Source organism: Abramis brama, assembly GCF_963993115.1.
Source record: "Abramis brama genome assembly, chromosome: 13".
Lineage (NCBI taxonomy): Eukaryota > Metazoa > Chordata > Actinopteri > Cypriniformes > Leuciscidae > Abramis > Abramis brama.
In genome coordinates this window covers 5,919,605-5,946,754 of record NC_139975.1, presented here as the reverse complement: position 1 = coordinate 5,946,754, position 27,150 = coordinate 5,919,605, and the positions used below count along the sequence as shown (strand labels likewise).

Genomic DNA, 27,150 nt, shown 5'->3' with positions numbered 1-27,150 from the left:
ACGAGTTAAAATCACACTTACAATTAATCTCAGTGTAAAATATAATTGGACATTATTGAATCATAGTAAAGCAGTTTTTGTATAACCATTGCTGGAGATGGACAAACTTGATTGAAGTGTGAACACGGGTGACTTTTGACACGGTACTTCAACTTAAATGTATAGTGTCAGTACTTTTGACACATCTGTGTGTTCCTTCAGATGAGGGTCAATGGTGACATTGTGAAACCAATCAAACATTAACAGTTCAAACGTGTGATCTTGAAGGACATGAGATGAACGTTACTGGCATCAGGTCTTTATTGGCTTTTTAATTGACATGAATCATCTGACTTTGAACAGGCCACACACCCATGCCATCCGTACGGATCGCAGCTTCTGCTCGACCTCTGGCTTGTCTGTCAATGATTGAGCGCGTTGAGTACGTGGTCACCGTTTCTGCTTCTGTTTTTATCAATAAGCTGTTTGTTTCCTTGTGTTATCGCAACTTATGATCCACACAGTTCATTGTAATCGGTAAACACTCGCACGGTTTCCGCCCTCTCAAAGTACAGCTTGATTTAGAGTTTAAATGTCATTGTATGATTTAGTTAACTCTGATAAAACCGGTCCGGAACATGTCGAGGTCATATTCAAAAATAAGTACGAAATTATACTTTACTTTACTTTAAAAAAATAAAATAAAAAATAATCTTTTTTTAGGAACATTAATATTTTTTTGTCAAATTGTCTGCCCCAAATTCGCAAAAAAAAATGCGGACAAATATTTTATTTAAATTGTGACATTTATACACCATTGTAGTATTTAATTGATTTATTCTGACCTATAAAATCATTAAAACATATTGTATTATAAAAAAACGGTAATGAGAATCATCATTGAGAATAATGGCAATTACACAGTAAAATCTTCATCAAGGTGTGTTCTCTTTTGTCTAATCAACATGGATAATTTGTGGTTCGCATAACACAATATTTTGAGTTTCTGTTTTTTATTTCAATGAACTTAAAATTTTGTTTAAAAAAACTCTAAAGTAATACTGTAAATTACAGTAATGAGACTTTGGAGGAAAATTTGCTTACTTGTCGTTTAAAACAATTTAAAAAAAAAATTCTTAATGGTCCTAAAAAAATTTTTGTGAGATTCACATCCTTCACAGAATCTCCAAACGAGCAGTTTTACATTCTCCTCAAATATCTTTTTATTAAATTTTTTACACTTTTTAAAAAGAATAATTACAAAGAGGCACCAGTTGACTTTGTTTTTTTTTAAAAATGTCAGTTTTCCAGTTAGTGTAAAATATTTTACATAGCAAAGCAAAGCAGTAGTGATGCACGCGCTGCAAATATAGTCATCAAATCATCATCGTCGTCGTCAGTGAGGTCATCAAAAGCAGTATGCAAAACAATTTAGAAAGCATTATGACGTGTCTTCAGTCGTCCGACATACTCTGAGATCATAATTTTTTACAAAAATTGAAATACTGTGCGCATTATCACAATAAAACATGTTTGCGTGTCATTTGTGTAGTGCAATATGAACGTTCCATTCAGTGTCACTGAAACTGTGTAAACATGTACTGTTTGTCCTTCTGTCTGAAAGGTTCTCAGTATTCCTCTTTAATGGTGGTCGATATATTGTCTGTCATCAAAGTGTTGTTGGTGCTGGAGACCATGGTGGCGCTGGCGTGACTGGGCATGCTGGGAGGAGTGGACGTAGAGCTCTGCTGAGCCTGCTGCAGTCGCTTCTTGTTCATTTTCCTTTCTTTGGCTCGTCTGTTTTGAAACCAGATCTTCACCTGTGAATCAGAGAGTCAGCGTGATTTACTATATTCAACAACCAATGAGCGTAGTAGACACATCCCAGCTACTCGTACTCGTGTGTGTGTGTGTGTGTTATTTTATATAGATTTTTGTAGTAGCTGTAGTAGACACATCCCATCTACTCGTACTCGTGTGTGTGTGTGTGTGTGTGTGTGTGTTATTTTAGATATATTTTTGTAGTAGCTGTAGTAGACACATCCCATCTACTCGTACTCGTGTGTGTGTGTGTGTGTGTTATTTTATATATATTTTTGTAGTAGCTGTAGTAGACACATCCCAGCTACTCGTACTCGTGTGTGTGTGTGTGTGTGTGTGTTATTTTATATAGATTTTTGTAGTAGCTGTAGTAGACACATCCCATCTACTCGTACTCGTGTGTGTGTGTGTGTGTGTGTGTGTGTGTGTTGTTTTAGATATATTTTTGTAGTAGCTGTAGTAGACACATCCCATCTACTCGTACTCGTGTGTGTGTGTGTGTGTGTTATTTTATATATATTTTTGTAGTAGCTGTAGTAGACACATCCCATCTACTTGTGTGTGTGTGTGTGTGTGTGTGTGTGTGTGTGTGTGTGTGTGTGTGTGTGTGTGTGTGTGTTATTTTATATATATTTTTGTAGTAGCTGTAGTAGACACATCCCATCTACTCGTGTGTGTGTGTGTGTGTGTGTGTGTGTGTGTTATTTTAGATTTTTTATGTAGTAGCTGTAGTAGACACATCCCATCTACTCGTGTGTGTGTGTGTGTGTGTGTGTATTATTTTATATATATTTTTGTAGTAGCTGTAGTAGACACATCCCATCTACTCGTACTTGTGTGTGTGTGTGTGTGCATGTGTGTGTGTGTGTGTGTGTGTGTATTATTTTATATATTTTTTTGTAGTAGCTGTAGTAGACACATCCCATCTACTCGTGTGTGTGTGTGTGTGTGTGCATGTGTGTGTGTGTGTGTGTGTATTATTTTATATATATTTTTGAAGTAACTGTAGTAGACACATCCCATCTACTCGTACTCGTGTGTGTGTGTGTGTGTGTGTGTGTGTGTGTGTGTGTGTGTATTATTTTATATATATTTTTGTAGTAGCTGTAGTACACGGATCCCATCTACTCGTGTGTGTGTGTGTGTGTATTATTTTATATATATTTTTGAAGTAACTGTAGTAGACGCATCCCATTTACTCGTGTGTGTGTGCGTGTATTATTTTATATATATTTTTGAAGTAACTGTAGTAGACACATCCCATCTACTCGTACTCGTGTGTGTGTGTGTGTGTGTGTGTGTGTGTGTGTGTGTGTGTGTGTGTGTGTATTATTTTATATATATTTTTGAAGTAACTGTAGTAGACACATCCCATCTACTCGTACTCGTGTGTGTGTGTGTGTGTGTGTGTGTGTGTATTATTTTATATATATTTTTGAAGTAACTGTAGTAGACGCATCCCATCTACTCGTACTCGTGTGTGTGTGTGTGTGTGTGTGTGTGTGTATTATTTTATATATATTTTTGTAGTAGCTGTAGTAGACGCATCCCATTTACTCGTACTCGTGTGTGTGTGTGTGTGTGTGTGTGTGTATTATTTTATATATTTTTTGCAGTAGCTGTAGTAGACACATCCCATCTACTTATACTCGTGTATGTGTGTGTGTGTGTGTTATTTTATATATATATTTTTATTTTTTTATTATTCTCATTAGAGCTAATTCTAAGTATATAAGCATTTTTTTTTATTTACATCATAAATTAAATTGATTTTTAAATACTTAGATTTAAATTACCGGAGCTTTAGTCTGAACTAATTTCACTTTTCTGAGCTATTTTTTGCAATGATTTTTGTTATCACTTTATTTTAAGGCGTTACTACATGTACTTACAATAGTAATAACAGTAAATTATGCATAATTACAAGTAACTAACCCTAAACCAAACCATAACCGTAACTCTATAGTAAGAACGTAGTTAATTAATATTACTCTTTACTCATTTGAGTAAGTTCTACGTCACCTTAAAATAAAGTGTAACCTGATTTTAACTAGTTGCAGATGGTCTTCTTAAACTGTTTGTCTGTTTATATATATAATTGTTTTGATTTTAAGGTGACACATGGATGTGTTCATGCTTTTTCTTCAGTTCACCCTTACTATTTCTACATAATTAATGTGATTTTAAAAAGGCATTAGCTATCCAAAAGTTACAAATTCAAAAATGGAATATTGCCTAAAAAACATTTCATCACTTCCTGAGAAATTGGCGCAAAATATCTGTAATAAAAATGGAGTTGCTGCAATCGGGGTCGGGAAGCCACTGTGACTTTTATTTCTCAATAAACTTTGAGATGAGATGTACCAAAATGTGCATACAAATAGCTAAATGGAAAACTGACTAATGACTATCATCTTTTCTAGGAAATGTAGTAGCCTACATCTAATTTTGGTGTTTTGCCTGTGAACCATTATATACATATCACCATCATCATATGTTCTTCTTATTATTATCTAATTATGCCCTTTAACACAAAACTTATAATCAGACGGCATGAATTTGCAGGTTCATTTAACCTCCTCTTTCTGAGGGTTAATAACCCACCTGGCGTTCTGATAGGCTCAGGGCTCCGGCGAGCTCCGCCTTCCTTCTGATGGTGATGTATCGGCTGAAATGAAATTCCTTCTCCAGCTCCAGGCGCTGAACGTCACTGTACACCACTCGGTATTTGTCCTTCGTCCGCGTCTTCCCTCCTGCCGGCACAACAGGGATATTTCTCTTTTTAATTGTCATATTCAGTTGTGGTTGCTGCATTAAAAAAATATATATATATATTATAGAGAGTATTATTATCCATTTAATGAAATTAGTATATTTAAAAGATGTTTATTTGTATAAAAATATCTCAAAAAAGACAAAAACTGCAATTTGTATTATTCACAAAGGGGGGGGGGGGGTATTATTGTATAATAATTTCATGTTTAATGGGTTATTTCAATTTTTCTAGTGATAAAGTATCTTTACAAGCTGTTTAATTCATAAAATGTTATTAAAATTAAAAGTGAATTAAAAAATTTAAAAAAATAAATAATGAATTGATTTATTTATATTAATCAATTAATTATATATGAAGTGCCTGACAGAACCATTTAAGTTCAATGCAACTTCAATGTTAATAAATAATAATATTGAAGTGTTGGATAGAAAATGCACTAAAACAAAACTTCCCATGACTTATTAAGCTGAAAATCCCCCTGATATTTTCAGAATTGCACAACATTTGTGTTCTTGGTTTTTAGTTTAGAGTTGTGCAGCTTGGACTCTAGAAGAACAAATCAATCTCATCAATCTAAAATATCTATAATTTGATGAAATACAAGATGGACTCGTTGCTTTTTTTTCAGTTAAAAGGGTCATTTATAAATTGAGCAAATACAAAATAAATAGAAAGATTTAAAAAAAAATTTGTTGAAGCGTTTGGGTGTCAAAAAGGAAGTGCCACAGATGACATCTCAGTTCCTGTTTTCATAATCTGTCACCATCCAAGACACTCTTAGCACTAATAACGTGAATATTCCTCTACAGAGGCTGATGAAGATTATCACTGTGGTAAACCACTTTTCTATTTCTCTCACAGTTTTTGGTTCCTCTTGAGATGATGTTCTGTTAACCACGTTCTGACATTAGACTTAGACATTAGACTCCTCGTCTTACCCCACCTAAACCCCACTTTTACTCTTAAGTCACACTTAAAATGTGTCAATGTGATTACGATAAGTAGAAAGTAACAACGCAGGTGTTTGAATCTGCGCGACTCTGCTCAAGAGCTTTTCTTAGATATAACTTTACTTTTCAGATATTTGCAATGACCTTTAAACAGCTTTGATGCTTTATTTCCAAATGCAATGATATTCAAATATTCATAAGAGTGAGTTCAGAGTCCAAATATGTTTGGGATTGCTGTATGCTAAGTACTTTTGTCTTAAAACGTCTTTAATGTTGTGGCACAGAAACATTGGACATTTTCAGAATCATTTTGTTTGCATTTCAATTTCCACCAACAACATGTTTTTCATTGTTCCCCTCATCTTTCTGTTTGATACAAAACATTTAAAATCGACATGAAATCAAAATTGACCCTATTTACTTTATGAGTGCACATTACTAGTCTTGTGTTGAATAATTTATCCATGCAAGTTGATTAATACACAAAAAAATAATTAATACACACTTTTTTTTAGATCCAATCAATTCCCAGTGGGATAAAACAAGCCACGCCCTCTATTTTTCTCATTCAGTTTTCCGTTTCAGAAAATATGTCACAATACTAAAGCAAAGTCGTTCACAACTTCCGGTTCACGGTGACTTTAACAATTCAAGTCAGCTTTATACAATACAGATTGCTCCAAAGCAGCTTTACAATGATAACAGGAAAATGATTTAATGAAGCAAACAAAGATCATTTCGGCTGTGCAGCAACTCTAAAGAAAACAGTGTCATTGAAGTCAGTTATTAAAATTAGTTCATTTTTAATCTAAAGCAGTGATGTCATCCACCAGCTCAGTTCAGTTCTCATGCAGTAGTGTGTCAGTGCAGTCAAATCAATAATATTGTTTAATATTAAGCGTCCCCAACTAAGCTAGCCTGAGGTGACGTGGCAAGGAAGCCAAGCGTCATCAGCTGACAGAATGGAGAAAAAAACCTCGTGAGAAACCAGGCTCAGTCAGTCCTCTGGCCACGAATGAACACGTGTGATTATGATTTAGGCTGCATCACAAGTCATAAATTAAAAAAAATGCTGCATTTCAAGGTAGGAGGGCATCAAGACACATCCGAATCTAATGACTCCTGAGGTTCCTTCATCTGCTCGATTGTTGAAGGCAGCATAGATGGATCCTTCACTGCCTTTGATTTCCCACAATCCTCTGCCTTCCATTCTGTGACAGTTAAGCCAAAGCTGCTTTAAGGCAAGCCTCCAAGATTAGCAAAAACATAGCGTAGCGCTGCGGTACAGAGGGAAGGAGACTAGAGGCTGTTATTTTTTAGTGGATGTCAATGGAGGAGAGGCTTCACAACACTGAATAAACTGCTTTTGTGGGAAAACGGCTTATCATTTAATCACTCAACAGCTCATCGGCTAATCTTCAACATGTTTGCTCTTTGCAGGGTTGATCTATTTTTAGAGTTTACACCGCTTTCTTCTTTTTCTTTTTTTTTTGCTGTTTTATAAGAGAAGTCACGGACAGGTGGTTCAGTTTACGGCACTTCTCATTTATTTCTATGGTCTCCGTTAACAGTGATTGACTGTCGCACAACTATGAACGAAATTCAGTGACGTCAAGACTGATTGGTTATCAAGGCACACGTGATCGCTTTCTTCTCCCACGGACCCTCATATCTCCCAATAATAATACTATCTCTGGTTAAACTAAAAAATAAAGATGGCGCCTGGAAGTTGCATTGGTGAACGATGGTAAATGTATGGTTTTCACCAACTTTTTAAAAATTTGATGTTATTTATAGCGATAAATTACTATTGTGTTAATAAAATATTTGCTTATTTATCACCAAAGCTTGCTCTGTTTTGTTGTAGATCATTAAACCATTACGCTGTATTCTGCTGCCAGGCCAGTAGTTGGCGATGTCACTTGTAATAAGCATGCACATAATGTCACCATTTTCACAAATTTGTGTTTTCGTTGTTTACGTAAGGGTTAATGCCCGACGAGGTGCCCATTATCAGGTTTTAATGGACGACGGCGAGGCGTGAACCGTCCGACGCGCAGCGTCCGACCTCCGCCGAAGTCCATTAAAACCTGATAATGGACACCTCGAAGGGCATTAACCCGCTTATACCATGGTTACTTACGAAAGAAAGAAATATTTAATCAATTAATAATACTTTAATGTGTTTTAGAGTAAAAATCGTGAGGGTTTTTATTTATTAAGTCGAGCGCACTATTTAATATCTCCCGTATACAGGCGTTGCCAAGCAACGTGGCCACAGCGACCCGACCGCAGCAGTTGATCAGTGAGTTTGAGCCAGCGCAATCATTTAGAACTGTCATCAGGCAAATTGACGGGACGCCTTTCCTAGGTGTCCATTATCACTTTTTAACGGACACCCTGCAGCCAATCAGAATCGAGTATTCACCCAGACCATGGTATAAAAAGAAATTATAACAGTCTCGTTTTCAAAAACTTGCACTTTGAAACTGGTTTTCAAACGTTTGTGTTTTCAGGACCCCAAAACACTATAAAAAGTTTTCAGGCCTGTCTGTTTATAAGTGAGAGTTTGGGTTTAATAAAGCAGCCAGAAACTAAAGCAGCAGTGTTATAAACAAATCCTTCAGCACTGAGGAAAAACTAGAACAAACCCCTGTGCATTTGAGAGATTTCTGATCTTTGGAAATATATTTCAATCTTCCTGTGAATTACAAAATGAGTGGAAGTTTTGTAACCGACCTTTACAAGCTACATCATCTTTGTTTCTCTATTGATAAACATCAGTCAAATACAGTGTCTATGTCTACATGTGGCCATCATCAGGTATTTGTCCAATCAAATGCTTCAGTAAACATACAGTACAACAAACACTCAGATTTCTGTCTCAGCATATCTGTGTAAATAATAATAAGTCCCGGAATAAGTCCCGCCTTCTAAATAAAAGAGCCAATCACCAATTGGTAAAGTCATGCGTCCCTGTAGCTGCCGTTAGAAGTCGTTAAAATCGCATACTCTCGAGTAGGTACATATTTTGAATATGTAATTACTTTACAACCGCTAAAAATGTATGTTACATCCGCCATGTTGTCATTATCATGTGACCTATACCAGCATCAGTTATGTCGCTTCACCTTCATTCATAAATCCTCTCCCGTGGCTTCATGGGATAGTAAAGTGCAAAGTATTTTTCCCCATTTAAAGAGATAGGAACTGTACTTGCATTACTGAAATAGAGTTTTGGGGGTTTCCCACCATTTTATGGATTTAGTTTTAATTAATTAATTTTGTTTAAATTAAAGTTTTATGAATTAAGCAGATACTATATACTTTATCACTAGAAAAAATAAAATAACCCCTTATACATGACATTTCTCCTTATATAGAACCTTTGTGACCTTTGTGTTCTTTAAAAATGAGTCAAGAAACCTAGAGTATATATAACCTCAACTTTTTTCCTGAGAGTGAACTAAGAAAAATCTATATAGATATTTCTTTTAAAGTAAAAAAAAAAAGACAAAAACTTAAACTAAAATGAAAACGTGAAATATGCAAATGAAAACTAATTTAAAATATTTATAATAGTATCTCAATGATACTAATACAACAAGGAACCGCACACCTCTGTCCTGAAAGCCCCTGAATGCAGTTTTCATAGACTGAAACTCTTTCTCAACAGTTTTCTTCCCTTTTCTCCAGCAGCTTTGGCTGACGTGTGTAAACACACACACACACACACACTGAGTCTGGTCCCCTTATCAGTGTTCTCCGGTCCTCCCACAGTGCACACAGCAGGGTGCGGCCTACGCCTCAGACTCGCTGGCCTCTGCCGTTATTAGCTTTTCACAAAATCTTTCACTTTGTCGACAGGACGTTCGACTCTCAAGACGCCTTGTGTTTAAACACAGATGAATAATCGAGCTGCTAACATTGAGCAACACAGCTCCACCTTCATACACGATGGCATCACACACCTCTGACTCACTGTGTCCCTGTACGAAAGATGGCGCCTCAGCGCTCTCATTTATTTCCTTCCTTAAATGTACATATAGGTCTGTGACATAACTAATACATAATATGTTTGGTAATGACCATCTGAGAATCCTGGGGAAACCAATTATTTGTACAGCGATTACAAAACCGCCTTCATGAACTAACAGAAGATCTTGTTAAGTGGGCGTAAAATGTAGTCGTTTTAAATGGATAACTGATTTTTACAGTGGTTTATCTCTTCAAACCGGTTATAAGAAGGCAAAAAAATTAAACTTGGATCAGTGTACACTCAGTAAATGAGGGTTTACAGTGTTTAACCTCATTATAACTTGCACACATACACGCAACTCATCACAGTCATATGATGTGCTGCAATAAACATTGCAGGAAGAGGTTCACACACAGATAAAGACAGAAGCACGTATCTGTTAGATCTGCCAAATACTAATGTGCTGCCTACCTAGACTGTATTTTAAGGCATCACAGACCAGTGTTATTTTCGTATTCTTTTATATGTGTGTATATACACTCTCAGAAAAAAAGGTACAAAAGCTGTCACTGTGGTGGTACACCTTTGTACCTAAAGAGTGCATATTAGTCCCTCAAAGATTCATATATTGGTACCAAAAGTGTACATATTAGAACCCTTTTGAAGGTCCCAGTGACACTTTTGTACCTTTTATTTTCTGAGAATGTGTGTATATATATATATATATATATATATATGAAACAGAAGTTGCAATAGTCTTTTCTTCCCTTGTGTGATGTATATCCAAGTGAAACAGCTTCTCAAACAAGAACAAATATAGGGCGGGACTTGATTTTGTCCGTGGGGAATTGATTGGATGGTTGTGGTTTGCTATTGGTGGATCTCATGTGAGTGACAGGTTGCCCCGCCCTCACGTCAGTAAACACATCATCAGAGAAGAGAAGAGATGAGCTGCAAGAGGGAGGGGAAGTTACTTTAATTAAAGATCACGGGGCACATGAATTAAAAAAAATATTATAATGATGTGCGCGGATTAATCATTTATAATATATACTGAAATATTCCATAAAATAAGAATTAAGGGAAACTTTATTTTGATGGTCCCTTTTGAACATTCTGTTGACTATAAGTAACTTTGCAACTACATGTCAACTAACTCTCATTAGATTATAAGTTTTAGTTTTAGTCTTGGTTACCTATAATATTAATAACCCTGTCACAGACTGTTGCAAAAGTTAAGCCGTCTTCCACAAAAACCTTATATTTTGCCTAAATTCAAATGGAGTTTTTAATTCCCATAATTCATTGTGATGAGCTCAGATAAAAATAAATGCAAGATGGCGGATGAGGCAAGGGAAATGTTGATTATACTCATAATTTCTCTGATACTGAAATGCATTGATAAGCAGATAATTTGAATTAAAACTGTCTATTTTACCAAATATCTCTTTTGTGTAATGTCCTTAGCAACATCCTGACATCAAACTCTGTTGAAATCAATCACGTGTTCCAGATCAGTCAGTAATATGAGGTTTTCAGTGAGGAAGCTCAGTAATAGACGGACAGTATAAGCACATCACTAGTCTGCTTTCAAAGCAAACTGTGAAGGAGTCAACTGTGCCAGGATTCAATTCAATAATAGATAGAAATTTTGTCAGAATCTGGAGTGGTAAATACCTACATTATTATAACTAACAGATCAAAATAAAGTCCTATTTGTCAGAAGCATTAGGCGTCTATTACTGTTGTCCAGTAGGGGGCAACAATGGATTATATTTAAAAGAGTGAAAAATACTTTTTCATAAAATAAAAGCTAATAAATTGAATGCATTCTGTTAGGGATAGGGTTTGGATATGGGTTAATCTGTTGTCATTATAATTACTCTATATAAAAACAAAAGAAGTCAACAGTGTGTCACTACTGAGATAAGTAAAGTGATTTTGATTAGAAAGACTGGCACACGTGTGTGTTTTCTAAGGAAAAAGTAGAGTGGAAAATTAAACCAGTTCAGATTAGCGTTTCATTTTTTTTCCCAACTGTATTTCCTGAACATTCTCATATTTGTTTTTGTCACATGGTCTATAATCTGCTCATGTGATGATATCAGAACATTTGAACAGTCAAACACGATGACCACATTTGCATCTAGTCCAACAGTGTTAGACAACGGCCCTTTGAAAGCTGAAGACAAAACTAATGAGCGTGACTTCGTTTCCTCCCTTTGGTCTGTTTAAGAAATATGCACAGACTGCAGTTCATTGTTATTGACAAAAAATAAGACTGATCTTATACACCCATTTATTTACCGTTATATTTTTACATATATTTATTTACCAGTAATATGAATTATTCATTGTTAAGTTGCTTTGGAACAATATATATTGTGAAAAGTGTTATAGGTTTGAATTGAAATGGATCAAATTGGATTTGGAGGCCAAATATGATTTAGTAAAAACAACAAATCCAGACCATTAAAAAGATGCAAATCCAGGCCATTAAAAAGATTTGTTTCATGCAACACAAATCTTTTAGAACTAAATGAAATGTGAACATCTCTAAGAGTCTCGCTCCGTCTGAGCTTTATAACTGTGCCAACCTGACTGTGTGTGACACATATACACAAATATTCCCAGAAGAGATTAGTTTATCACTTGGTAAACTATTAGCCATAATGCACTTCTGATAAGGCCGCAAACATCTATTATTGACTGTTCAACTACACGCTCCTTCAGATCTCCAGATGTTGTTGAACATCAAGGATCAAACGGATGAATTATGCTGGTATTTTGATCTCTCAGCTGTAAACCACAGGCCTTAAGCATGACTGATTCATAAACTGATCTGTATATAAATCAGATGTGACTGTAGGTCACAATAAGCTAAACTATTCCTACAGCACAATATAAGTTAGCACACCTAAAATGCTGTTCATGCAGAAAGGAGCAGGTTTTCAGAGTCTTAGATATGTGTAAGCTAAACTTTCACTTTCTGTGGTCTTAAAATGGTGCATTGAATGGTATCAGGTGATTATACTGTTGCAGTTTTGATCATGTTACTGTATGATTTCCATATTCATATACCATGGTTTTTAGGTGGTACTTCAACATACTTTAAAGAATAACATGGTTTTATATGTTCAAAAACACGGTATTACCATGATGCATGTCTAAAAAATGCTGAACTACGATTATATATTTCCAAAAAGCATGAGATCACAGGGAACATGTCTAAAAAAAAACATGGTCATGATGCATGTCCAAAAAGCATGGTATTATCTATTACCAGTCATATTGCCCAAAAGCACTGTGCTACTATAGTGCATTACATAAAAGCATCAAAATTACATGGTATTACCATTATGCATGCCTAAAAACATGGTATTACCAATGGTATTGTCCAAAAAAAATGGCTGTTGTCTAAAAAACACTGTATTACTATGGTTTGTTTCATAAAAGCATCAAATTACATGGTATTATCATGATTTATGTCTAAAAACATTGTAGCACTTTATGTTACAGTACTGTTACCCATGTGCATACTATGTTCTTATTATAGTTATTACAATAACTGGGTAATAATAACTAGGTACTAACCCTGAACATACCCCTAAACCTAACCTTAACCCATGTAGTTATCTTATATTAACCAGTAGTACTGTAAGTACACTGTGAGTACAAGTAAGTGCACTTACTTTAAAAAAAGCGCAACCAAAAGCATGGTATTACTAATGGTATTGTCCAAAAACACTGTAGACTATTGTTTTTTGTTTGTTTGTTTTTTCAATAAAAGCATCAAATATCATGGTATTTCCAAGATGAATGTCTACAAAACATGGTATTACCAATAGTATTGTACAGAAACACTGTACTGATATGGTATATTTCTTAAAAGCATCAAATTTCATGGTATAACCATTATGCATGTCTGGAAAACATGGTATTACCAATGGTATTGTCCAAAAACACTGTACTGTATATTTCATAAAAGCATCAAGTTATATCATACATGTCTAAAAAAAACCTCCAAGGTGGAACTACGATGCATGGTATTTTTGGATCGTGTAGAGGAAGTGAAAGAGTGTGATGTGAGCCAGTATTGAGCACACTGGAGGGTTTAGGGGTCAGGAGAGGTGCTGATCTCTCACCAGTGTTCCCGGTGGGACCCGCGGCGCGTCTCATCCAGTCCTGAGGCTCTTCTCTCTCCAGCAGCGCCTGATCCACCGGCGGAATGCTGTTGACCTCCACGCCGTTAACCGGCAGCGAGTGACCCGTCCCGTGGCCATAGAGCGGCGGCCACTCTTCACGCGAACCCGGGCCGAACCCGGGACTCCACGAGCTGCCGGTGTGATGCAGATCATTCCCGAGGGCAGGACCCGGGTGGTACCCGCTGTAGTCCGGGTACGGGGCGGACGGGTACACGTTCAGGTGAGGCTGGTGGCTGAGGTTCAGGTGTCTCGCGGGGTTGCCGTACATGGCCGTGTCCAGCAGGAAGCTCACGGACATTTTCCTCGCGAGCTGAAAGTTTTACTTTAACTGAACTTCACCTTGCCTGAGCGCTCGCGAGCGCGCGTTTGTTTGCCCAGCGCTGACGTCACGCCGGGACACCCACCTGAGCTGATTTATGGCACGCGCACACACAGGTGCCGCCGACTGGCCGGAAGTCCTATCACCCTGAACAACAGAGAGCTGAACATAGATAGTTGAAGGCCCGAATGCCGCTATCGACGCTTTATCTCCGACGCCACATCTCAATTATAATATAGCCTAAGACTCTGGCGCGCGCTCGAGTGCCTGGCAGGTTAAGAGCATTTACATTTCACATCTATGCTAAAGGTCAAAAATTTGACCTTAACCTTCCAGGATGCTTTAGCCTACTTGATGATTAAGATAACAGGCATACCTGGGCAAAAATGTGAAGAAGGTCATTATGATGATGATCAGAATGCTAATATGTCATGGCATGTTTAAAATGATGAAGATGATGATATCTAGTAGCCTACACTGTAAAAAATTTCTAACCCTCCCAAATCAAAATTTTCAAGTGACCGATAACATCTAAATTTTTCAATTGGCCCAAGTGAAATTCTTGTTGCAATAGTCTGTTAAAATTTTTGACTTGGGGATGTGTTTTTTTTTTACAGTGTATCAGGGAAGATTTTGATTAAGATCACCATGAGAAATGATTTGAAGTGAGGATGATGATTTGAGTGATATCTTTCAGTGATGATGTTTGGGGTGATGAAGGCCTTGATGATGATGATGATGTGGCGCTGGAATCTCACGGCAGGTTTTCGGGGAGTCAAAGCGGCGCTCGTGACTCTACATCAGAAAGCGCTCGTGCATTTCAAAGGGTCTCGCGCGGCGCACATCAAAGAGCCGCAATAAAAGCGACAAACGAGCGACACTGTAAATCAAGGCCTCTGTATTGAAATGATGATAACAGGCGGGATTCTGCTTCCTCTGACAGACGTGAGAACCGAGAGAACATGTTCTCAGGCCTGGAGACACTGATGCTGCGAGGAATGCCACTTTACATTCACACTTACAATGCCTTTATTGTCATTCAGCACGTACAGCTCATTATTTTACAATAGCCTATATTTTATCATGATAAATTATCATTTTATATTAATGCATTGTTTCTTATTATATTGCAATTGGTTATATTGTTATTTACAAATATTGCATTGATTATATACATGTATTATATTTGGGGGTTTATATTAATATATATTATATTCATATAAACATTAAATAATGTTTATATTTAAAACATTTTTAAATATAGCCTAATTTCTCTGCTAAAAGGCCAAAAAGTTCTGTTTTGCTGTTTATTTTGGTTTTTCTTGTCACACTAAATATAAAGCGTAGAGATTATTAAATAATTTGCACATAGATCTTTATTGTATTCTTAGAAGGCTGGGAAGTGGGAAGACGATTTTTAAATCCTGTTAATTGTTTTCATGTTTGGCCTCAGGGGGGCAGTAAACCACTGTCAGACACTGTCTTCAGGTCTCATTACCATAGACATTCTCATGACAAACCACTGATCCTCCTCTACCCGATGATGAGCAAGAACTTTTCTCAGTCTAAAATGTACTTGACATTAATTACTATGTGAGTTTTAACATTCATTAAAGGGATAGTTCACCCAAAAATGAAAATTCTGTCATCATTTACTCACCCTCAAGTTGTTCCAACCCTGTATGAGTTTCTTTCTTCTGCTGAACACAAAAGAAGATATGTTGGACAGTTGACGGTAGCCATTGACTTCCATAATAGAAAAAATAATAATAATAATAAATAATGAATAAATGATGACAGAATTTTCATTTTTGGGTGAACTATCTCTTTAAGGACACCTATAGCCTAAACTTTTACATTGTAGAGCAAATGGTTTGAAGTCAAATCAAGTTAAGTCAAGTCACCTTTATTTTTATAGTTCTTTTTGCAATAGGCTACATATTATTTCAAAGCAGCTTTACATTGATAACAGGAAAGCTTTATTTTTAAGCTTTAATATTATTTTAGTAACCAGATCGGATGGATGCTGTCAGCAGACTTACATTAACGGATTTCATTCTCTAGGTAAGTAAAAGTAAAAGGGAGATACAGGTAAGTGTTAATAAACACCCTATTAAGATATTCTCAATCAGCAATACCCCCAGATTTACCCTGGGTTACACACATATGCACAAACTTGTCTAGACTGAAATACAGTAGAACAAATGTAAACAAGAAACAATTTGTTTCACATTCACACAAATGTTTCTATGAATTTTAAGCTGCACTGTGTCAAATGTTCTCCCATACATGCCATTTTTCTCTCTCTCTCTCTCAGATGCACACAGTTTCCCTCTCTTTCCCCTTTTGTCCACTTAAAATAAGCATTCTCAAGTGTGTATACACACACACACAAAGTTGATCGTTGAGCAGCATTTGGGATTGACCATCTCTCCTCCTCCATTTCCTGTCTGAGATGAGAGTCTGAGCTCTGACTTCATCATGTTCCACGTTCATCCGTCATATTTGAGACGGTCCAGCCGTGCATCCTCAGAAGCGACCCAAACCATGGAGGAACATTTGTGTCAAATAAAGAAACAAATTTTTCAGTGTTTTTTTTTTTTTCTAATTAATAATAATAATAATAATAATAATACTTAATTTGAGTATTTTTCAGTTGCATGCATGCTGTGTGTAAATGAGTGTGTATGTTTATGTAAAGTGACTTATTGGCAAATGTAAATATTTTTACCATGCCATTTGGTCCTGAAGAAACGTGTGCATTTATTGTTATAGGTCAAATAGCATCAATCCTCATGTTATGCATGTTTTTTTTCCCCTATGAATTGAAATGCATAATTTAGTGTATGCAATATTTATGCAACAAATGCACAGAATATCCATATGTTAACTTACCACAGGAACTCCTGTCTCATTTCCTAAACAAAAATAAACAGCTCTTGAGATGTATTTACTGGAAAATACCAATTCCACCCACAATAAAGTTTTCCCCAAAGTTCACCAGATGTTCTGCTTAAAATAGATAAAAACAAGATTATAAAAGCAGGAGTGAGGTTTTATTGTTAGCTTTGCTGTTTCTGGGCCAGATATAAAGATTTAGTTTCACACTCAGCATTTCTCCGACTTCTGTTAGTGTCATCTAAACCACAGCTCTTTAAGCAGGACGTGTGGCGCTGCGGTTATCCTTCATATAACAGGATATTTCCCTCTGCGAGACACCCAATTCATATTTAACTATTTATTAATCTCAATAGGGATTAATGTCTGTTCAGATCACATTAACATCAGCGCTCATGAGGAAGTCTTCTGTCCGTTTTTATAGTGGAAAAATGTCCACTGCCAATTAAATACAGTAGATTTAATATTAAATTAAACTTCAGGCATGCACATATATCTAAACAAGTTTGTGTTACTTTACCAATATACAAAATACTGGTCCAATACTATATTCTGAAATTGTTTTATTAGAAACAACAATAAAAACATGTTGAATATTGTAATAATATTCCTATTTTAATAATGTTCTTTGAGTGGTGCTTTGATGTTATAGATTGTTGCCAGGGCGTTTCGCGGTTGCTAAGGTATTCGTTGTGTTGCTATGTGGTAAATACGGTGTTTTGGGTGGTTGCCTATATGATTTTAAGGCATCAGCAATGCTTGTGATGTATTCCAAAAAATGTGTGTGTGTGTATCACATTATATAAACACAGACTTTTATTTTAGAATCAATTAATCACGATTAATCGCTTTGACAGCACAGTGTGTGTGTGTGTGTGTGTGTGTGTGTGTGTGTGTGTGTGTGTGTGTTAATGAGCTGTTTTTTTAGTTGAGTGTGTTACTGTGACATTCCAACTTTAGAGACTTTAAAAGGAAGCACCTCCTCCTCCCAAAGGACACACACACACACACACACACACACACACACACACACCATTTACTGACAGAGGCCTGACCAATTAGTTCCTTCAGTGGCTCTTTATGAGACGGGCTGCAGATAAAGCGAGCTGTGAGAGAATGCAGAGAGCCACATGCTCCGGTGCTTTTGTTTACTGTCCTCAACTCAGTCTGACTAATGAGAGCGTTTACTGATGCATCTGACCCGAGATCAGCCTTACATGCCTCAACCAAACCAACAAAGTGAGTCTGAGCCACAGGAGAGCTGATCCTGGGTCAGTGTTTATGTGCAACGGATGTCAGAATCACTGAGGCAGGAGAGTTTTGGATGAAACTGCTAACACACTCATTTTAGTGCTGTGTGCTCATCAACATTTTCACCTTAAAGTCTATTTGCTCTCTCCTTTGACAGATTATTTTTCTCTCTCTCACTCAGTCCAATGTTTGTTGGACTGTGGATAAGACAAATAAATGTTCAGTCAGTAGGTCACAGAACATCATAAAGACAGACAGTATGTTTTGTGTGTGTGTGCGTGTGTGTGTGTGTGTGTGTGTTGCTGCATATGTTTGTGTATATTTCCTGCACATGTTTGTGTGTGTGGGACATGCTGTCAGACACACATGAGGATGAATACTACTGTTAACGTATCTAGGTCCATCTGCATTCGGCCCGTGTGTGGTCATAGAGTTTAATCAAACTTATCTCGTCTCGTTCACATTGTTTGTAATTAGAGGATGTTTAGTGTTTACTGAGTGGGGCAGATGATATTTTCAGGCCCTTCACAGATGGACTAAACCATACGTTTCACAGATTCAGCGCTGTGTTGACGTTTCTCTGAAACTGTTGTTTTCTGATTCAGCAAATAAAGCTAACAGACAGATTTTAATAACTTTGTGTATTTGGACAGTTTGTTCCTTCCTTAAAACAAAACAGTATTTATGAGTGTCTCAAACTCTTTTTTTTCTTTTCATTTTTTTTTAAACATGACTCACTGTTATAGTTTTATTCCAGTTTATTGATGTCAGACGTGGCCGCTGAACCAAATTAGGCTACATCTTGCATCTGCATTTTCAATCAGTTTCTTATTAATGCTGCATGTAAAAATAAAATGACCTTGCATTTGTATGAAAGTAGAGTATTAAAGAAAGTTTCAGCTGAACTGTTTTAGAAATAAACCAAAGCTACATTATATTAAGCTATAAATCGCATGCATATGCCTATCTAATATAATTACAGTGGTGGTTTGCTTATATATTTATTTATTTATTTTTTACTAAAATAGCTTATTGTGCAGCTTATTGTAGCCTACCTGATCATGCATCATTCAATGAGACAAATAACTAAACATTATATTTATAATATTTTTTTATTATTATTATCAATAATAATAAAAAAATATATTTTTGTAATTAATTTATTATTAATAATTAATTTAATTAATAATTTAAATTCCTTTTTAGTTGAATGCTGTTGCTGCCAACTGATGTCTGTATCTCGCGGATCACATGACTTTGAATCGTGCTCCAAAAAATTCGTAAAGGTTTCGAAGGACGGAAATTGGCTTCGTGAGTCAGTCAGAACGTGCTCATCAATACACACGAGAGCTCGTCTTATTAGCGTGTCATGAGTAATATAAATATAGGCCTAAACATGTCATGTGTATACTTTTCTACTGAAGGACCGTTCACACCAAGAACGATATCTAATGCGCGCGCTGCCGTAATGTTGTTTGCTGCTTGAAATGCTCGAGCTCTTTAAAATAAGATTGTGATAGGCTGTCAATGTTTTTTTTTATTGTTCATCAGCTGGAAAAAATGTCGTTGATTCCAACGACACCGCCTCTCAGTGTAGTTATCGTTATAGTTGTGGTGTTAAACCATTTTAAAACGATTTTTTTGTAGTAACGTTTATCGTTAAAGCTGTTGTCTTTGGTGTGAACAGGCTCTTTTAAAGATGCTTGGGTCGGTGCTTGTGGTAAACACGTCAGATATGAAAAAAATGGTAAAATCAGGCAATATCTGTTAATATGCACCTAACGTTACTATGATTCAACAAGGCCACATAGACTCTGGTGAGTTGATTGATGGAGTTTCATCATTTTTTTTTTTTTATTATTATGTATCTATTTTTTTTTGTCAACTTTGTCACACAAATTGTAATGAAGTTATCTGGGACTTTGAAGTATTTTTTCTTATTTTAAGTAGTTAGTCTACAATAGCAGCAACCCAGTAACAACAAAATGACTGCTGTTCTTAAAGGGATAGTTCATCCAAAAATGAAAATTCTGTCATCAGTAGCGGTTTCCATCCACTTAGTTTTATGCGCATTTTGGGATATCACAAAAAAATATTTAATTTGTATTCGATAAGAAACGTGCTTAAACTAGCTGGGTTTCCATCCAAACGTGAAGCAAATCTTTTCAGTGTTCGCACAAAAAAAAAAAAAACTCATCAAGTTGTTCGAGCGGATGACGGCGGTATTGTTAAACTACAGTAAATAAAACACAATCGGCGGAAACAGCCGATACTTCACGTGTGTTTAATGTTTGCTATGTCCGAATTTATTCGCCAAATGTGTTTCCATCTCCCATTTCGCATTGACTCTTTTTTGAAGTAAACCACCTCAAGCAAGCGTAAAAACTTTTTTGCGAATTAAGGGATTTTTTTTTTTTTTTTTAAATTTGGCGTTTCCATCACTCGTGTCTGATGAGAAATAAAATGCGTTTATTGCGTTTCGTCTGCGCCATCTGAGATGCAAGTAATTTATTATATATATGAAAATTATTATATACAGTGGCTTCTCCTACTTCTATATTTAGCGCCAGTTTATCAGGAAGTGATGATTTTGTTCTCTTCGAATCACTGGATGGTAATGCTGCTTTATTCGCAAATGTTTTATGCAATATTCCCATTTTGCGCATAAGTTAAATTCACAACTTTGGATGGAAACAGCTGTTTACCCACCCTTAAAGGGGACATATCATGCCAAATGCACTTTTTTAGCCCTTAAATGCATTTTGTTGTATATTTGGAGTGTTTAGAAGTACAGAAAATATGAAATTATTCTCTTCAGGTGCTTCGTTGATATCTTTGTATTCTGTTTTGGTCATATTTTTCAACCTGTTCCGATTTTTCTGTTATCTATGACGTTTTTTGAACTATTACGTCACAGTATTTGCAGTGGAACTGCCAAATAAGGACATTGACTTCCGGCCCAACACTTCGAGCAATCCGCCATTTTTATTTCTCGCTGCAATTTTGTAGTCCAAGCTAAAGGATGCAGAAGTTACGAGAGGGTAAGTTAAAATGTTCGGTTGTTGGATGTAGTAACCCACACGCTTCATTACACCGTTTAATGTAGATGAACTGCTGCGCTTGTGACAGGGCGCATGTTTAACTGAAAGAACGAGCAGAGAGAGAGACCCGGTCGCGCGCGCTCACTCTCTCTCTTCAGAGCCAGGCGAAAGTGTAAACAAGACATCACCGTCTCCAAACTAGACGCTGTCTTGCTCTCTCTCCCTCGCACATATTAATCAAAATAAATCGACACGGTGGTAAAAGGTCGGAAGACCAAAGTTTCATGTGTAAATACAGTACACACCATTGCGATACATCCATATGAAGACGTTGTTCTACAGGTTCGTCGTCTTCATTTTCATCTCGCTCCTGCTCCGACTCTGGCTCGAACATGTAAGGCTGGCTGGACAAGTCTTCCGTTGTTGACATTTTGTTAATAACGTGTGAATAAAAAGTTTCTGTGCCGCTAGATAATCGTATCTCTGCTATCAAACTACAAAAATGGCCGAACGGGGTGGAGTTGAACCGAGTGTGGGCGGGGTATGAAGTGTCTCAATTGTATTTAAAGAGACCGCACCAAAACGAGTTGCTCTCAGACGCACATCAGAAAAGGGGCCTGTGGAGCTATAATAATGAGGAATTCAGACCCAAGCATTGCAGTTCCGCTTTATATAGACTACAAATGTATGATTTATATGTAAAAAGGAACAATTTAAAAGCATGATATGTCTCCTTTAAGTTTCTTCTGCTAAACACAAAAGAAGATATTTTGAAGAAATGTCTGTAACCAAACAGTTTATGAGCCCCATTGACTTATTGCAAAGTTTGTTTGTTTTTTTGTTTTTTTTTTAACCATATGGAAGTCAATGGGGTCCATCAACTCTTTGGTTACCCATATTCTTCAAAAATATATTTCTTTTTGGATGAACTATCCCTTTAATACGAATGTGATAGAGCAATTATATTTTGCATTTCAACATCTTAAGCTAAAAAAAAAAAAAGACTAAGCCCAAGAATGTACAAAAACAAAATGTCTGTGACAAGCCAGCATTGTAATTCTTTGGCACAGAACCTTTTATTCCTGCACTTTTGTGTGTAGCTTGTTGTTGTAGCTCCTGTGTGTCTGTTCAAGGCCTCTAATGAGTCTCAGTTGATCAGGACATTTTGTGTTCACTCACGCAATTACAGGACGAATGCCAACAACTTCTCTCTCTCTCTCTCTCTCTCTCTCTCTCTCTCTCTCTCTCTCTCTCTGTAATAAAGCGAAAAGGTCTTACTCAGCTGTTGGATGTTGTTATGAATTTGCAAGCTACACTGCTTGCTGCCCGGCAGAGAGAGAAAGAGAGCAGAAAAAGCCAAGATTGAAAACAGACCCTCATACTTTGTATATGTGTATGCGTGAGCTCTCAGCACCGTATGCTGCTATTGACACACCTTCCCTCCACCAAAACCGCACTTTATTCCATTGCATTTTCCATTTTTTTTTTTTTTTTTTTGGCTTGAGTGCCGTCTGCACAGAGTGCTTTTCTGCACTGAAAAGAACTTTCTCTCCTCTTTTTGTTTCTTCTCCTTTTCTTCTCTTCAGCAGGGCAGTTCATTGTGAGAGTTGCCAAAATCCATCTCATTTCCCTGCGGCTCGTGTTTTCAGCGAAACAGAAACGGGCGACTGTTGCTGAGGAGTTCTGGCTGGGCTCGTGTTGTTGTGTTTCCTCAGGTCTACTAAACCTCTGGAAGAAAGACACCTTCTCCACACGGTACGCTGTCTTTGTTTTCAGGGAAATGTCATTGCTCACAGGTTGCTCTTTCATAGCTCATGAACTACTGTTCAAAGTTTTTAAAGAAAATGATACTTTTTTTCAGCAAGTACTCATTAAATTGATCAAAAGTGACAGTAGAGAAATTTATAATGCTTCAAAAGATTTAGGGCTGTGAAAAGATTAATCGCATCCAAAATAAAAGTTTTTGTTTACATAATATATGTGTGTGTACTGTGTATAATTATTTTGTATATACAAATACACGCACATGCATGTATTTATTTAAGAAATATTTGCATTCATATACTGTATATATTTATATATAATTTATATTATATATAAATATATTTTTATATATAAATAACACATTTTTCTTAAATATATACATATAAAAAAATATATGTATAATATAAATTATATATAAATATATACAGTATATGTATGCAAATATTTCTTAAATATATACATGCATGTGTGTGTATTTATATATACAAAATAATTATATACAGTACACACACAATATACGTGTGTGTACTGTATATAATTATTTTGTATATATGTAAACACAAACTTTTATTTTGGATGCGATTAATCTTTTCACAGCCCTAAAAAGATTTCAGTTTCAAATAAATGCTTTTCTTATGTCCGTTCAATTCCTCAAAAAGAATCCTAAAATATAAAATGCATCACAGTTTCTGCAAAAATATGAACTGTTTTCAACATTGATAATAATCAGAAACGTTTCTTAAGCAGCAAATCAAAATATTAAAATGATTTCTGAAGGATCATGTGACACTGACGACTGGAGTAATAATGCTGAAAATTCAGCTTTGCATCACAGAAATAAATTATATTTTAAAATATATTCAGACAGAAAACATTTATTTTGAATTGCAATAATATTTCACAATATTTCAGTTTTTACTGTATTTTTGATCAAATAAATGGAGCCTTGGTGAGCATAGGCTGCTTTCAAAAACATTAAAAAATATGTCAGACCCCAAACTTTTGAACAGGAGTGTAATGGTGTTCTCAGTTACTCACTTAAGTAAATAAAGTAAAACATAAAGATGTTTCTCTTAAAACCACTGCTCATCGTCCAGAAAGCAATAAAATGCTCAAATCATTCAATGCAGATTGAAATCTGGGCACAGTTTGAGACATTGTTGAGATTCTTCTAAAAACTCTAAAAGGAGACACATGTGAGATTATTGGGATCTTTCTCAGAGGAAACTTGAGACTTAAGCAAAACTCTCTCTTTGCAGGAATAGTCAAGACATTAAAGAGATCTCATCTGTGACTTTTCTGTTATTAAATGCATTAGGCTTTAGTCTGTGTTACCTTTGTAGGGATGTTGGTTTTACTAGCGAGTGAGTGAACCCTGCTGTGGTCATTTGACTAAATAAACAGATCTGCTGCCCAACCTCCTCTCCGTCTGGGACCCTGGAGACCGAAGCTTTAGCTCCATCCCTCCCTCACGCAGCTGTACGAGAGACCACTACAAAACGCCACACGTCGAGAGAGAGACGAGCAGAGGCATACAGCGAGAAGTTAGCAGGAACACAGGCTTTTCCTAGACATGCTTTTGATCTGACGTCCAGGCGTCTGCGCTGCTAAAGGTGAGAGATGGGAGTGGATTTAACTGTCGTTTCCGTCGGGTTTTACTCCATGAGGAGTTGGAAAAAACGCTGGTTTGATGTATTTTTGTAGTGTTAGTGAACGACAGGGAGAAGCAGATTTGTGATATTTTCCAGAAGTTACTGTAGATGGTTGACGATTATAGACTGAACTTTGTTTTGAGGACATTCGTAACCCTCTCACGTTATTGAAGGTTAATGCTCGTTCTGTCACGGATAAGTTTATCATCTTCATCCAGATGTGGGCGATGATAGAGGGCTTGTGAGATTTATCTCATCTGAGAGATTCTCCGTGAGACTTTTTCTGCTTTTATTTGGGAAGAGCTCAATTCTGCCGTTTGTTTGTGTGTTAAACACTTTGCATTTGAACGAGAATGTGCTGAGTTCAGCGAGAGCAAACAAATCTGTGTTTTACAGCCTGTGTTTAAACGCACTTACACACGGTCGTCAACATCGGTGAGACTTCAGATGTTTATTTTCATTTGTGAGGTGTTGTAATGTAGTGTTGTCCTCTGTGTGTGTTGAAGTGCGGTACTGATGGTTTATTTGAACGCTTCTGCTGTCTTTTCTCAGCAGTGTTTGTGTGTCGTATAACAGCATTTAAAGGCCGGCTGCATACCAGAGTCTAGGTGGTGTTTATAGTCATGACTTTTATAATATGTATTATATGTATGTATGTATGTATGTATGTATGTATATGTATATATATGTATATGTATATATATATAAAAGATTATATTATATTATATTATATTATATTATATTATTTACTCTCTGCATACAGTACATTTATCCATCCAGGATATTTATAGCTGTAATGCCATCTAGAGAGATTGTAAAACGTGTTTACAAAAATCTATTGTGCATGAATTATTTTTCACTGCAACCCAAACATTTGTAAAAGTCGGAGCCAGTTGTAGTTCATTGGCACTGACGGTTATCTTAAGCGTAGGACTTTGTATATATTTCGATCAGTCTGGGCTGTAAGGCACACAGATGTTCAACAGCTGATCTCAGTTTCCAAAGCTCTCGTATGCTAATGCGCTGGTGCAGAACCTTCATGGCACGGTGTCCTAGAAAGTCCCATTACTCATGCGGTTCTCATTCAACTCCTTGTTGTATCATGATGAGTTTCTGTCCAGTTCTTCTAGAATGTGCTGTTATTAGTCACGCATGTGAGTAAGACATGAGTGTATGCGATATCTGTGATGGGATCGAGTTGTTGACGTTGGGACGGAAGGATCGCTCTATGACTGTTGCGTCACCAGCTGTTTCCTGACCCCCCCCCCTCATCTGGGCCGCATACCAGTCCCATGAAAAATGTGCTCTCCATTAGCAGCGGATGAGTGGAGCTCATGAACGGTCAGGCAGAACCGCAAAGACCCCCGTGTGCCGACATGATCTGCTGCGCTTGAGTCACGGAACATACAAAACACTTCAGGAAGTGCATCTTTGAGTGCTCGGTTCCTTCAACGGCACAACACAGAATACCATAAATATTAAACTTAACAGCAGGTAAACTATGTATATGCCTCTAGCTAATAGTTAATTTGCGACATTTGTCCCTTGATAGGCATTTAAATGTTTAAAAATTCATTCATTAATTTTAGTGTTATTATTTAATTCTGAATTTTGCACTTCATTTAATTGGCTTTGCACAATGACAAGTTGAATGATCTAAAAAAAACTATTAGTCATTAATTCATTCATTCGGCCATTCATTCATTCGGTCAATTATTCGTTCGGGCATTCATTCATTCATTTATTGGGTCATTCATTCTTTAGGTCATTTGTTCGGTCATTAATTAATTCATTCATTGGGTCATTCATTCATTCATTTATTGGGTCATTCATTCATCCGGTTATTCGTTTTGGGCATTCATTCATTCATTCATTGGGTCATTCATTCTTTAATTGGGTAATTAATTCGTTCATTCATTAGGTCATTCATTTATTGGGTCATTCATTCATCCGGTCATTCGTTCGGGCATTCATTCATTCATTTATTGGGTCATTCATTCATTAGGTCATTTGTTCGGTCATTAATTCATTCATTCATTGGGTCATTCATTCTTTAATTAGGTAAGTCATTCGTTCATTCATTAGGTCATTCATTTATTGGGTCATTCATTCTGTCATTCGTTCAATTATTAGGTCATTCATTCATTCGGTCATTTATTTATTTATTCATTCATTCATTCATTCATTCGGTCATTCATTCATTGGGTCATTCATTCGCGCATTCATTCATTCATTTATTGGGTCATTCATTCATTCTGTCATTCGTTCAAATAATAGGTCATTCATTCATTCATTCATTCGGTCAATCATTCACTGGGTCATTCATTCATTGAGCTACTAGTATTCTGCACATTGACAATGAAGTTCTAATTAAAAAAGTTTATTTTAAAAACATCCACCCTTCCTTCCTTCCATCCATCCATCCTCTTTTCTCCTGAGTTCTCTTATAAGTATATCAATATCCAATTGATATTCAATTACCAATATCATCATGGTATTACCATGCATGGCATCA

The 27,150-nt window shown here is 36.4% G+C and overlaps 2 protein-coding genes across 8 annotated transcripts in view; both read left to right on the top strand.

Moving 5' to 3' along the window:
• LOC311094912 (uncharacterized protein) overlaps positions 1-14,116 on the top strand; it is a 28,717-nt gene extending 14,601 nt beyond the window's left edge. For 2 of the 6 annotated variants that reach the window (XM_084133123.1, XM_084133121.1), the window contains one exon: positions 13,712-14,116. In XM_084133123.1, coding sequence (XP_083989249.1) covers positions 13,712-14,038 — 327 coding nt within the window. In that variant the 3' untranslated portion in view covers positions 14,039-14,116. The other 4 variants (XM_084133122.1, XM_084133124.1, XM_084133126.1 and 1 more) reach the window with 4 other exon arrangements.
• Positions 14,117-22,805: 8,689 nt separating this feature from the next.
• Positions 22,806-27,150, top strand: part of pdgfrb (platelet-derived growth factor receptor, beta polypeptide) — a 45,624-nt gene continuing 41,279 nt past the window's right edge. Inside the window, exons 1-2 of one of the 2 annotated variants that reach the window (XM_084133117.1) lie at positions 22,806-22,974; positions 24,388-24,596. The gene's annotated coding sequence lies outside the window, so the exon portion shown is untranslated. The remainder of the gene's footprint in view (positions 22,975-24,387; positions 24,597-27,150) is intronic. The other variant, XM_084133118.1, reaches the window with a different exon arrangement.